This window comes from Corvus kubaryi, unplaced genomic scaffold (genome assembly GCF_017639235.1).
Source record: "Corvus kubaryi isolate FWS band 111438036 unplaced genomic scaffold, C.kubaryi_AGA036_p1.0 37391, whole genome shotgun sequence".
In the NCBI taxonomy this organism is placed as follows: domain Eukaryota; kingdom Metazoa; phylum Chordata; class Aves; order Passeriformes; family Corvidae; genus Corvus; species Corvus kubaryi.
The window spans coordinates 10,789,544-10,803,971 of record NW_024581130.1 but is presented as its reverse complement, the minus strand read 5'-3'; the positions used below and the strand labels follow the sequence as shown (position 1 = coordinate 10,803,971).

Sequence of the window (14,428 nt, the reverse complement as noted above, 5' to 3'; positions counted from 1 at the left end):
CGAGGGCGCTCCTTGCAGGGGCAGGGTGCACTCCCTGTGTGTGCAGTTCGGGGGGTTCGCCACAGGAGGGAGCCACCGAGGGCGCTCCTTGCAAGGGCAGGGTGCAGTCCGGGAATTTTCCCTCTGCTCCTCATGGACCTGGCTGTAACTTGTGGCTGAAGTGCAGCCTTTTGCACAGTCTATCTTAATGGATTAATTGAGTTATTTTTTTAGAAGAACACACATTAACAAAGTAAGTTTTGTATTAATAGGTATAGCTAAATGTTGATTATGTTGTATGTACCTGCATTAAGAGCTGACATTTCTTTCCTTCCTTTCTTTCATTTAATCCAGGTTTGCTTGATGTGAGTGTGAGGTACCAACGATCCATGAAAACAGCAGCAGGAATAACTGCTCAAGCTGTTTCACTTTCTGTACAAATACACAGGGCAGCTGGTTTGCAAGCAGCAGCCAGGTAAAGTCTAATTCAAAAAGGAACATTTTTCACTTAAAACAGCCTTATCTGGAGGCAGCAGGCTGAGGCATGAGATCAGAACAAATTTTTACTGGCAAACTTTCCATCTGCAGAGACCGAGATTCAAAGTGGGTTCTGCTCCAAAGTGAAAATAACTTTATAAAGACCGTCAGCAGTTACTCTGGTCCCTGAAGCTGCACTACAGGGTGGTAGCATTCATTCTGCAAAAGGATGACGATTGGAAAGGCATGTTTTCCTACATTTCCACATTTTTGTACACCAAAGACTGATATAAAAATTGGCTGATATAAAATGGTACCTACTTGGGCATTGGATTCTGGTGTTGCTGATGCTATTTAAAAACCAGCTGAGGTTGTTTTCTTGCATTTCACTGTGAAAACCTCAATAAATTAACTAGGAAATGAAACATGTCCCCTTCCACCATAAGGCTTCCGCTCCAAGTGTGTGGTATCAGCTGGACATAGTTCCAGAATATGTGATTTTCAAGAGTTAGGAAAGGGCTAGAATAGAGGCAGTCAATTCCACAAGAGAAGGATGGTTCCTGTCATTCCAGAGACATGGTCTGACCCTTTCTCAGTGTTGCTGTGAGCCCCTGATCCATCTTAATTCAAGTAGATCCTGAAAGATGAGGATCACTGTCGTATGGTGCTTGGAGAAGTCAAGGGAGTTGAATGACCTCAGACTCCTCATCCTTCAGGTGTGTGACCTGAGTAATACCTGGGTCTGGTTTACTTGTAAATTACTCCATTTGCTCATTTCACGTCCTTTTGCTGGTCAGTTCTGGTCTGTAAAAATAATTTGGCTTGGCCTTTGGCTCCTTTCTGGAGCAGGTTCTCTGGGAAGTTATTCTACAGTACAGTATATTCTTAGAGGTGCTGAGTACTTTCTCAACCACAGATGAGAAACACAGCCACCAGTGGTGGACCTTGTGAGTTCCTCTCACCATTTCATATCTGTTCCTACTATGTTGAGATGGGGAAAAAAAGGTGAAAAGGGCAGCCAGAGCCCACGTACATTTTGACTTGGAACATTCACTGTTAGTCCCATCTTTTCACCTTTGTTTTAAGCATGTTGATTCCTAGATCCTTCATACATTATATGCATTCTCTTCCTTCTTTTCTTTTTTTCCCATGTGAAATGAAGAGCTGTGGCACAGAAGAACCCCTCTGTCCAGTACTATGCAGGGGTGGGAGTGAACGCTTATGTGTGTGTGCTCCTGTCCTTCCTGCCCCAGGCACAGACACGCAGCACACGAGCTGTGCCCTGCACTTTCTGCCCAGAGTTTGAGCATCACGTGGAGTTTCTTTGTAATCTCATAATTCAGAAAAGCAGTGGAGAAGCCTCTTCTCTGGGGGAGCTCTTGCAGTCTGCCAGTATTTTTTTCTCTATCTACCATCAGAGCACCAAGTCGGGTAAGGACAACAGGTGTGATTGCAAGGACTGGATACTGAAGTATCAGAAGTCCCCTTAATTTTAGTATAGAAAAAAAAAATCAGAATAATGGAATCATTTGGGCTGGGACTTGCAAAAACCCCCCTGCAATGAGCAGGGCCATCTTCCAGCAGGTCAGGTTGCTCAGAGCCCTATGCAGCCTGAATTTGACTGTTCCCAGGGAACTCTGCAGTTGCTAATAGATGTAATTACCTAAACTGTCTTCAGCAGAGACTGTTCCCCTTATGCAAAGAGTTTTTGAGACTCCCCGTGAACAAGATCCCCTCTTACCAGCTGTTCTCCAGTCAATCACCTCTAAGTCTTGTGTTCCAGTTCAGTGTGTTTACAAAATTATTTCTTTTCCAGCCCCTGGCAAATTGGCTGATAGAACATCTAGAGATTATCTTCTTGGGACAGTCACAATTCCAACCAGAGACCTGCTGACAAGAAGATCAGGTAATACAGCAGCACTGTGCTGCTGAGATTCTGTGCAAATGCTATTGTAATTCCTTAAAACTATTTTCATTCCTGCTTCAGGGGGTTGTTTTGTGGGCTTTTTGGGTTTTTTTAGACCAAAGCTCTTTCAGATGTTCCCCAAGTGTTCAGTAAAGATCCTGTATTAGGAAAGTCACATAAAGGTTGTTGTTTGAAAATCTGTTTTCAGGGTTTAGGTTGTCTAGTGGCTGAATGAATATTCTGAGGCTACTATGAAGAAATTTAATTCCATGCCAACTAAAACCAGCACCTAAAATCCTTAGGATTTTATTCAGTGCTGTTTATTTTCTAGATAGAAAGTCCAAAAAGGATGTCAAGTCCATGAGTTGTAGTATTTAGTGCAGGACCAGTGGCTGCTTTTCAGATGTCAAAGCAGGAAACAAAAGTCTTAGATAATTAGAAAATAGTAGGATTAACTCTTTTTTTTTTTTTTTTTTTTAAATACTTGTGAAATATCTCAGTGCTTCTTTTGGGTCCCTTCAGCTTCAGAATGTTCTGTGAAATTTCTGTGAAAAAATTACTAGCATATATGTCCACTACTGATCTCCTCTATCTAGCATTAATTCAGGATTATTATGCCTTGTAATAATGATGTTTTTATTATTGCCTTGGTTATTTCTCCTTTAATTTCAGTAAGGTTCTTGTTTTCTCCAGCCCAAAATTTTGGGGTTGTTTTTAATGGGAAGAGAGTAGGAAAGAAATGAGAATATAATTGGATATACAAGGAATATAGTTTCATTGTAAAATGGGTGTTGCTAATGAAGTGAAAATCTTTTGGGATCAGAACTCCTGAGGTTTTTAGAAGGCCAGTAACTTGTTGCTTTTTCAAATTAGAAATTATTTAATGAATTCCAAACAAGAAATAAACACTTGGAGTTCTGGTCCTTGACTGATGACCAGAGAGGTGACCATTGTTCACTGACATTTTTCAAAAGCTGGGATAAGTCTAATGTGATCTTTCCTCCCAAAGGTATTTCGGGCTGGTACCCAGTGACCCTCTCCGAAGATCCGATGCCTCCGCAGTGCACAAATGCCATGCAGGCCATTGTGGGAGGGCTGGAACTCTCTGTTGCCTTTGCCCATCAGGGTGACAGGGAGCGTGTTTTGGAGGCTGCCAAGCTCTTGGGGTGGAGCAGAGAGGAGATCCATGAAGACAGCGAGGACGAGAGCGGCGACTGGGAGCAGAGCGCCGGTCCAGTGACTGTGACCATCTCCACCCCCAGGGTGTGGCTGCCACTCCACTGCGTGCTGCTCGAAGGCCAGACACACCTGCAGAGAAGCACTTCCTGCTACCTCAGGTACAAACTGTACGACCAGGAGGCCACGAGGACATGGCTGAAGCGGCCAAAACTGAGTGACGACGCAGAGAATGTTACAGTGAACTTCAGGAAACCCAACAAGGTGACTCTCAGAAGGAGCCAGGGACTGCTGTGGTTCTTCAGAGAGGAGAAATTAGAAATCCAGGTGTGGTGGGCATATGGCAAGGAAAATGAGATGGAAAGACCACTTGATACCGATCGTCTTATTGGATCTGCCTATGTTGACCTGGCAGCGTTAGCAGAGAGATCAAGAAGAACACTGAGTGTTAGTGGTGAGTTCCTAAAACACAGGGTCACATTTCATTCCTCTTTATTGGCAATTGAATGTGGTTCCTTCTCTAGTCACTTTAAACAAAATGTTTACGGCTTTGTTTTGTCCTGCTCAGAATTACAGAATCCCGGGATGGTTGGGGTTGTAATGGATCTCTGGAGATCACCCAGTCCCACCCCCTGCCCAGGCAGGGTCACCTGAAGCAGGTGACACAGGAACACATCCACAGGGCTTTGGGATGTCCCTGGAGAGGGAGACTCCATGCCCTTCCTGGGCAGCAGTTCCAGAGCTCTGCCCACCTCATGGGAAGAAGTTCTTCCTCACATTGAGGTGAATCTTGTGTTTTAGTTTATGGCTTCTGTCATGTACATGGTACTCATCAGCCACCAGATTTGTGGACTGGTTGGCCCTTCTTTTAGATATACTCAGAGAAGGGAGAAAGAACAAGAGTTAAAGCAAATTTTTATGTAGGGTGTATGTTGTATTCTCCGTATCTATCTATAAAATTATGCAGAGTCACTGTTTCTAGGGCTCTCAGGAAGTTGATGTGTTTTAATCTGAGCTACCGGGGGAAAATGAAGGTGTATCCAGTTTGGGGGATTGGTTGTGGTTTTTAATGTTTCCAAGCTTGTGCTTCTGAGTGATGACTCATGCAGAAATTACACTGAAAATCAAAATTCGTTCTACTGGTCTCACGTGAGATCTCTACAGTAATGAGCTACCAGCTGTTTTCCAAGCTCCTGCTTTTCCTTTGGCTCATTTAGCTGGTTGGTTGTGAATTCTCCTGCAGGTGTCTATCCATTGTTCAGATGCAACGCTGCAGACCTGACAGGAGCTGCTGTGCGCGTTCACGTCAGCCTTGCTTCCACTCCTGCTGCTCTGCCCAGACTCCCCTGTGCCGAGGAATGCAGCAACAGTGAAGATGAAGGCACAGATGAAACCCCTGCTCTGAGCCAGCAGGTCTCTGACAAACAGCAGGTGGATATTCTCAGTTCAGAGATCACCAATGGCAAACCACAGGAAGAAGATGTGACGTTTCTGGAAAACACAGTTGCTGTCAGTATCCTTGTGGAAAGAGCAATGCATCTAAGTTTAAAAGGTAATATCACCACCCCCCCTTTCTTCTATTTCTTTCTTGTCTTTCTTTGTTCTTTCTTTGTTTTCTGTTTCTTTGTTTTCCTCTGGGATCTGTTCCTACTCCAGCAAAGTGAATGGCAGGGTTTGGTTTTGAACTTGGCTTCATGGGGTTGCAGCCCCAATCACTGTGCAAGTATAGGGAAAGCTGGAGGTTGAACTGTTCAGCCTGTCTTCATGAATAAAATCCGAAACATAAATAACATCATGTTACCTGTTGGAGATGACAGCTGAATTCTGAAATTCAGCATTATCTGAAGAACTAAGCCCCAAGTTAAGCATTGACTGAATAACTAAACCCCAAGACACTCCCATCTCAAAGACTCCTGCAAATTAGCATTTTTTGCACATAAAAAATTTGTAAAGCTGGCTCACTGTACTCAGCTTTTGTTCCCCTGATAACACAGCTAAGAGTCAAATACAAGCTGTGATTTAAGGGTATGTAGTTCTAAAAGATTCTGAGCCCTGCAAATGGATTTTTATAATGATTCTAGAATCTTCTGGAATTCATAGTTTTTGGAAAACTGATGCGACTTTGTTTGCTCTTGCAAAGTTTTTGATGATATAAAGGAGGTTTCTTTTGAGTATTGCAGAAATATTGAAGTATTTCTGTCTTCAACTTCTTATTTTAGGGGATTTTTAGAGGTAACTAATTGAGAGGCAGCTGATCCACTGAAACAAATACAGGCTGGTTTCAAGAAGAAATTTCATTCTTCATGGTTGCCAAGCAGGTGGCCCAGCATGGAGGGTAGCTCAAGCACTGGTATAGGGTCCTCAGGACATGGGTTTTATTCCTAGCTTTGCTTCTGACTTCTTAGATGATCTTGGGCAAATGGTTTTTCTGTTTCTCCCTTGAGTATTCCAGTTTCTGCTCTGTAAAAGGTTCGTGTAATATTTGCTTCCATTGTAAATATAACGCTATCAGCTCCACCAGTGAAAAGGAGTATTTTCTAGATGGAGGATTTCTTTGCTAATTTTGTCATTGTAATTGCTGAACTGCTTTTAGATTGTTGTTGTTGTTGTTATTAATTTAAAAATCTGTATTTAATTCTGTACCATTTCAGGAAGTCCCTTGACAGAACGTGAAGTAACAGCCCCCAGTAGCTGTGTATCATTTGCTGTTGCTGGTGCAGATGCTCCAGTAACCACTCCAGTGATAGAAAATACAGACTCGCCAGTCTGGGACTTCCAGCAACAAGCAAGGTGAGAGATGGGGATTCACACAGACACTCCCTGGATCTGACAGCCAGGCCAGGTGTGAAAAGGACATATAGTTTGGGGGTTTTAGCTCAGAGCTAGATATCTGAGCTTAAATTAAAAGAGATGAATTGACTGCTTCAAGGAACCTCAGCAGATCAAGTCATATGTGGTACTATTCAGGAATTAACCTATGTGTTCCAATCTTGTGTCTTCTCCATTGTTTCTAATATCTGAATCACTTCAAACAACTTAAAAACTGTTCTACATTTAACACTTCGATTTTCCATTTGGTTTTTTTTATTTCCAGGAATGAAGTTCAAACATTACAGCTGTCAACCATAACCCCAGGGCTTTGCTGTCACTGTGCTATTGAGTCATGAAATAAACTGCATTGCTGTTCCTTCATGGTTTCCTTGTCCTGTCTTTTAAATGTACAGCAGGAGTGAGGAGAGGGAAATACTTCTTGAATAAGCAAAAGCCCAAACGATGTAAAGATATGTTATACTTTGAGGCTCAGTAATTTTGGGGTTTGTTTTGTTCCTGCCCCCATTGGTCCTGAAAGAAACTGATTTGTCTGGGTAGATAAATTTTACTGCTTTTTCCTGCTTTGCATAAAATATTATGATTTTTGTTCTTAACAGATTATCCAAAGAGCTTCTCCTGGATCCACAGCAAACCTTGGTCTTTAAAGTGTGGCATAAAGCAGGTAAAGTTTGTAGTGCAGTATTAAGAGGAGTGTGTTTTCTGCATCCCCTTCCTTAGCTGACTTGTCTTTCATGCAAGGAAAATAAATTCTGTTAAGTAAATTGGAGAGTAGAATTGTAATGACATTTTTTGCCTTGTGCTAGAAGAATACTACAGATAAATACCTATTGATTTCCTGGCCCTTGGCATCCTCCTTTTCCCCATTAATCATCTTACAAGGTTTGGTTCATCTGTATTCTCTCTGGTTTTATTTTGATGGTGCTTTAGAGGTTGGATTTTCCTGCTGAAGGAAATTCTTAACTGCTTCCTTCATGTGCTGTTTGTTGTTGCTGGAGCTGCTTGAAGTGTGGCCAGGCAGTTGTAACAAAATACTTTTATTTCTTTCTTTTTACGTATTGAAGTTCAGCTGTCTGATTTTTCCTTCAAAAATAAACTTCCTGTGTATCCAGAGTACTATGTGTACATACACAGTGATTCTCCTGCCAATCCCTCTCCGTGCCCTGGGCTTTCACTGCTTCTACAGGGACATTTTTAGCTGAATGTAACTGAGGTAATCCGAATAATATTCCCCTATTGGACAGGATTGTTCTGGACCTCGGGTCAGCTTCCAAGACATATTTCAGGGGCTGTGTTTTAGCATTCCTGAAAATTATTCATGTCCATGTATATGTGCTTCGTATCCTTCTTCCCCAGAGTCGGAGCGAGTGATAGGATTTGCATCTGTGGACCTGTCTCCTCTCCTTTCTGGCTTCCAGCTCGTGTGTGGGTGGTACAACATCACAGACTTCAGCGGGCAGTGCCGAGGGCAGATCAAAGTGGCCATTTCCCCTCTCCAAGCCATAAGTCATCTCAAAGAAGAAAGGCAGGCCAGGGTCCGAAGCCAGCCAGAAAGTTCTTCTGTATGTGCTTCCATTTCCTCTCCTCTCACACTTAATTGCATTGCTAATAATCAACACTCCAGGTTCCTGACCAAATTCGCCACTAACTCACAGCACTGTCATGGACCAATCATAAATGTACCAAAACCACTTCATTCCTTAGGAATTCTGCTCCAGGTTTCTGTGACAGCTGCAGGCCAGTGCTCGTTACAACACTCCAACCAAATCATGAGCATCCCCACTGGCTTCACTCTGTCGTTGCTTCATGGGTGTTTGGGAATATTTTTTTTAGGAGGATACTGTGTGGATTTGGATGTCTGGGAGCATGGCATTGTTCTATTTGCTGCTTTGGGTGACCGCTGATGCTCGAAAACATACAAAAAACATACAGCAGATTCGGCTTTTCGTTGGTTAGGTAAAAATCTAATTTGTCAGGAATCGGTCTTTCTGGGATATTTGCCGTTTCTTCTCGGTTTTTCTTTTTTCTCTAGACTTCCCAGATATGCTGGGGTGTGTTATACACATGTAATGGAGCCCTTACCCTACTTTCCATCAGTTTACTCTCTGATAGTATGGAGGGAATTAACAAAAGTGTCTGAAATGAAAGTGTTGTGAAATGGTACTTTGGCTCAGTGCTGGGAAATAATTTGAAAATTTAAAGCTATTTAGAAAGCCTGAGGTTTTGTTAGATCAGCAGGATAAGACTTAATTTCTCTTACTTTCTTGCTGTGAAAGACTCATGTACAGTGTTCCTTTTCATCCTAGGTGAAGGTCAGCTTCCCAGCATATCCTAGTAATTCTACAAACTTGTCCAAGCAGATGTTGAATTCCTTGTCAAAGGAAGTCAGCGTTCCCGCTCGAGAGCGGTAAGTCCACAAGCTGACAACCTTTTTTATTATTTTCAGGTCTCAGAAATACCTCTCTAAAGCCAATTGACTTTACTGGATAAATGGCACACCCTGTCTAAGTGTGTCCACTGTGTTTGGGCTTAAAAATTAGTGGACATTCCCTTTCCCAGAGAGAGGGAGGTGCAGGAGGTGGCAATCCTGGGACAGGTTCCTGTTGACACAACCCAAATGTTCTTTTCCTTGTCATTGATATTTCCTGATGTGTTTCATTTGCACCCTTGTAAATTAGGATTTAAATGATGCCGTTGCTCAAACTGGCAGGTACTTGCTCCAGGCCCTCATAAGAATAAGGATTGTGTCTGTATTTGGTTTTATTTTTAGTAAGTGTAAATTAGAATAGAGCATCCCTGATGCATCCCCTTTATTTTGCATCCCCTTCTGTCCACAGCCAGTGAATGACAGCTGGTGAAATGCTGTAGTATTGCCTATTCCAGGAGTAAGACTGTCAGATATCCTGCAGTAACTCCTGCTTTCTGTTCTTTAAAATGGGTGAGAGAGTGTTTTAGTTCATGATTTGCTTGTTTAGCCTACAGAGATGATCCTTTTCCCATACATGTCTTTGAAGTTTAGAGGGACTGTGGCTCACCACTGTGGGATCTAAACAACTAGCTTGGGAGCTGCCAGCAGGCATGGAAAACTCCCTACCAGCCACACCATTAACTTGAGTTTGGTATAAATCTGAAACAGTAAATGACATTCCTGTGGACATTTGAAAGAACTAGCTTCATCCATCGGTGGCTCTTTAGTGGATTTCAAGACATTGGGTATTCTTGGTTGACAGACTTTCCACAGTTAGAGGTTCCAGCCTGGTTGTTGATATTAAACACAGGCCTGTTGTTAGCAGGATTAGCCCCCCTGGCACGCACACGCCTCGACACGAAGAGCACATGCAGAACGTGCGCAGATTCCATGAATCCCTGCAGCAGGCGGAAGGGAACACGCGCCGGGCAGCCAGGCTGGAGTTGGCATCGCCGTCCTCACGCGCTGCTCTCCTCACTGCTCTCAGGTAAAGCAGGGCTCTGGCCAGCAGGGCAACGCCAGGCCTTAGGTTAGCAGGGAAGAGCTTGGAAGTGACGGCTCCAGTTCTAAGAAAATGAAGGTGAAACAGTGCAATAACTCATGAAGAGATTCCGGTGTGATTTACAGCGGGATGAGGCGAGGCTGGAAAATCAGGGACTGGGTGGGAAGCTCCACGACAGGCCTGAGGTGCTGTAGCAGGGTGGTGGGCTGTTGAACGGGAACAGCAACAGCAGCATTTCCAAATCTGGAGAGAATGCTTGGATTTATCCATCCTGCTACTGCTGTCACACAACAGGTGCTACGAACCCAGTAGTCCCTTCACTTGACTTCCACAGGTACAAGAACAAGCCTGTAAGCATTTTTGGGTTGCACGGGGCAGTATATCCTTTCCTAACAGGATCTTTTTCTTCTTGCTAGAAGCACTGTTCTCTTGACTAGATTCTAGGTTTAAATGAGGTATAAATTTAGAAGAGTAGTACTTAGTATCTGTAGGAATATAGGGATGAAAGAGACTTCCTGAGGTATTTCATCCCTTCCCCTGGTACCACAAGCAATGTATCTTAAAATCCCTAGATCTTAAACACATAGAAATCCTCAGATTTTTATTAAGCTCAGCCATAAGCCAAGTAATATCCTTGGCTTTATGACTTTTGTTGGAAGGTCATCTCAAATCCAACTCATTTGATTAAGTAAGTTTAAAACTAGCTCTTTTTTAGCTTCCAGACGAAGTTTCATAGCCAAGTCAGGATTTGTTCTGGAGTGTTATCCTCTTGCTTAGAGCAACCTCAACACTTGCCTACTGATCTGTTTTTCAATAAAAACCTTTAATCCTTCATTTGCACATCTACATGTTGTTGACTAGGGTGATCCAACTTAAACCCAACTGCCACAGGCTTATTTTCCCCCTCTTACCGAATTTCTTACCACTGCTTGCAGGAAAAACTTGAGCGAGCTGGATGAGGTCCAAAGATACTTCAGTCAGAAGCTGACCAGGTCTTTTCCTGACTTCAGCACATCCAAACTAAGCCATGAGGAGTGGGAGACTGACCATCAGGGCTCGATGAGCAGAGAAGTGGATCCCAAAGGCTACCATCTTTTGGAAAAATCTAGTCAGTTGGTGTCTCAGGTCAGCAGCCTAATCAATGGTAAGTTGTTGCTGTGAGTAGCAAAATGACAAGAAAATGAAATCCCTGCTGATGCTTTTAAAATAACTTACCAGAGTAGAGAATAAGCTGGAGCCCAGAGCTACAGTTGCTGCCAGTGGAAAAGTTACTCCATGCTTTTTCTGCCCATGGCTTCCTACAGGGAAGCAGCATTTCCAGGAGATGAAGGGCACATCCTTATTATGCCAGAATTTGCCATTGTTGTATCACCACCTTGATCTTCTCTGGTTTTTTCCCTCTTTATTCTCCAAGGTTTTGCTCTTTTTATTTCCTTTCTCATCCTTCGCAATTGTTTTTACTGGTTTTTTACATGCCTTCCTCTACAATCTGTTTCAGACTCTTCCTTCTCCTTTTCCAAATGTCCCTCACCATTCCCTTGGAGCAAGACATGCCTCAAAATAGTTTGCCATTTTACCTAATACTGGTGAACTCAATTCCCAGAAGATGCAAGCAATGAATAGAATCTGCTCACTGGGAAACAAAAATAAGTGATTGTGGCTTTTTTAAGGATTTGCACAATTTCCCATTGAGTTCATCCTTAATGCTTCTGTTTTTTCCTTAGCATTTCTGTTCTTCTGGTCTTGTCAGTGGGAAACAGAGCAGAGCGTGCTCACATCAGCAGAGTGTTGGCAAAGCTGTGCATGTTTAGCTCCTAACCTTCCTTAAGACTTTCTGCCAAAAACCCAAATAAATCAAATATAAGCTGAACTGTTGCTCCATGCATTTACTGATGCTTTTTTTTTGTTAACCAGACTTGCAGACTGTAACTAAAAATAGCAAAGAAGCTTCTAATGCACATCAGGACAGCAGCAGGGAGCTGGGTGCTATGGATGTACCCAGCTGGAAGGAGGAAGGAGCCAGACCGGAAGGTCCTCAAGGCCGGCTGGAGTCGGACTCGCCCGGCGTTTCGAGTGACACACAGCAGCCATGCAGTTCTGGGAGAGCTGTGTTTGACAGACACATGTTGCACGAACTTCTAGGCCCCATTGTCCCTGAAGATGACCATCCAGTGGGTTATATCCAGGAAATCAAAGGTCCTTTTGCCATCCAGCCACACAGTGAAGAAGAATACGAAGAAGATGTTATAGAACCACGAACTCTTAATGAAATAACAACTGTAACGGACAGGACGAGCCCCTGGTCCAGTGTGATCTCCGAAACAGGGCAGGGGGATGAGCAGCATCCTCTCGACCCCAGGCCTGAAGACCAGCACTCCACAGATGCAGGTTGTTTCCAGAGAGGGAACAGCAGCACCTTGTCCAGCATCTTGCATGGGGACAGCCAGAGCGTGCTCAGCACCCTGAGCCTGCCCGTGAGCCCCCATGCAGGTGGGAACAGCCCCTGGGGAGCAGCAGGAGACTTCCACACCTTCAACAGCAACACGGGAACAGCAGAGAAGGATCCACTTCAGCCCACTGGACAGAGCCTCTGGGACAGAGCACTGAACACTGAACCTGCAAAGAAAAGTGTAGAGTTCCATGCAGGCTCCAAGGAACTGCCGCCATTCCCGGGAGACATAGGTTTGACCAATGAAAAAACCACTGAGAGGGAGGAGGAGGAAAGTGCTGAGGTTGTGAATGGAGATCATCAAGGCAAGGAAGGAAGTGGTTCTGATGGTAGCTGTGTTCAGAGTGTATCCGCCCAAGCTGGCTCGGAAAGAAATAGCGAGAGCTTCCCTGATGACAGCGGTGAAGATCCAGTGGAAGGGTCGGAAAACTCCGTCAAACCAAAAATCACTTTGTATCCTTTACTCTTTTCTTAAGCACTCCCTGTATTTGATGACTCTCCCTGCTTAGTTAGAATTTCCCTGGCCTCAGGAAAGAGAAATTTGCTATGTGAAGCTCTTCCCTGGGAAATGAATCCAGAAGTGGTGATCTGGGAAGGTCCATTACACTGTTTCACACAATGTAGTGATGACTTTCTTGCCACTTGTAGCCAATAAATGTTGTCATTTGTGAGAATCGTTTCGTTTTGGGTTGTTCTGACATGCCTTCTTGCATTCTCTCCATGTTATTTTTCCCCATGTGTTAGAGCTCTTGTGTTTCTCCTGTATTAAAAAGAAACATGCTTTATTTTGCTTTTAAAATAGTTCCCAATGTTTCTTCCTCAAATTCCAAATCTCAGATTAAGTGTTGGAATTTTTTGCAGGATGAAGTCCTCTACAAATTTGTGAGGTGTTGTTTTAAAGCAAGTCAGTGTCCCATGCTCTGCGAGCCCAGGTGAGAGAACCAAGTGTTCAGAGCAATGGAATATAGATTAAAACAAATGAGATTCACTTTCAGACCTGTTAACAGCTGAAGCTTTTTCCACATCTGGACCTCTGTGCAACTGCACACTGCCAAAAGTTGTTCCTTAACAGTTCTGCTCAGATCTGACCCTGTTGTTCCAAACTTCTTCCTTCCACCCCAGGAGATGGAAGCCTCCATGAGACTGCTCAGCACTTCTTCTCATCCTTCCACATCTCCAAAAGTAAGTATGGGATGTCCTTTCCTTTATTGTCCAACTTAATCCATTCCTTAAAGCAGGAAGAAAAACTTCTCCCTTCCTTTGCTTGCCAGCACTCAACTTAGAGGTGATGGCTTCCAAATTGTGTCAAGGGGAATCTTCCTGGTACCTCTTCTGTCCGTGAGGATGGTTTCTAACATCCGTGGCTGTGTTGTCTGTGAGCTTTATGCCTTTATATCAACCAGTTGTTCAGTATGCTTGGGAAATGTTCTTTGTGCTTTAATGTGAGGTGATATGCCTAATTCTGGGGAGTTCTAACTTGCAATTATGGCTTCAATTTATCTCTTTTAGATCAGGATGAAATGAGGGAGATACCTGGAGAGGTATCTTGTAACAGTTCTGAGACCCAGGGAGTAGCAGAATAACTGGAGTGATTGTTCCTCCTGCACCAAAGCTGGGGATTGCTGAGGTTTTGCTTTTTTATGTGCATAAAGATTTATTTACTGCAAGAGGTTTGTGGCTCGGTTGCTTCAAGGTCTTCATATTTATCTTATTTTCAGTTCAGAAAGAGGGGTTATAAAAAAGAGAGTGAGTGACTTTTTGCATAGGCAGATAGTGATGGGTAAGGGGGAACAGTTTTAAACTAGAAGAAGGGAGGGTTAAATTGGATATTGGGAAGAAATCCTTCCCTGTGAGGCTGGGGAGGCCCTGGCACAGGGTGTCCAGAGCAACTGTGGCTGCTCCATCCCTGGAAATGTTCCAGGCCGAGTTGGATGGGGCTTGGAGCACCCTGGCCTAGTGGAAGGTGTCCCTGCCTGTGTCAGGGGTTGGAATGAGATAAGCTTTAAGGTCACTTCCCACCCAAACCATTCTGGGATTCCATGATCCTTTTCCAGCCCCAGCTTTGCTGTGGATGTTGATGTGGATCTGGGTGCTGCAGCAGCTGGGCTGTTTGTTTACCACTCCCAGGTAAGATGATGCCTT

General features: G+C 43.7%; 1 protein-coding gene across 3 annotated transcripts in view; it reads left to right on the top strand.

Annotated features, from left to right (window-relative positions):
* The window catches only part of C2CD3 (C2 domain containing 3 centriole elongation regulator), a 38,741-nt gene that overhangs the window by 18,412 nt on the left and 5,901 nt on the right, over positions 1–14,428 (top strand). For 2 of the 3 annotated variants that reach the window (XM_042037924.1, XM_042037926.1), the window contains exons 20-32: positions 334–454; positions 1,619–1,887; positions 2,273–2,362; positions 3,372–3,992; positions 4,782–5,090; positions 6,190–6,328; positions 6,967–7,031; positions 7,724–7,929; positions 8,674–8,774; positions 9,658–9,822; positions 10,773–10,981; positions 11,752–12,739; positions 13,369–13,468. In XM_042037924.1, the coding sequence (XP_041893858.1) occupies positions 334–454; positions 1,619–1,887; positions 2,273–2,362; positions 3,372–3,992; positions 4,782–5,090; positions 6,190–6,328; positions 6,967–7,031; positions 7,724–7,929; positions 8,674–8,774; positions 9,658–9,822; positions 10,773–10,981; positions 11,752–12,739; positions 13,369–13,468 (3,383 nt within the window). The remainder of the gene's footprint in view (positions 1–333; positions 455–1,618; positions 1,888–2,272; positions 2,363–3,371; positions 3,993–4,781; positions 5,091–6,189; positions 6,329–6,966; positions 7,032–7,723; positions 7,930–8,673; positions 8,775–9,657; positions 9,823–10,772; positions 10,982–11,751; positions 12,740–13,368; positions 13,469–14,428) is intronic. The other variant, XM_042037925.1, reaches the window with a different exon arrangement.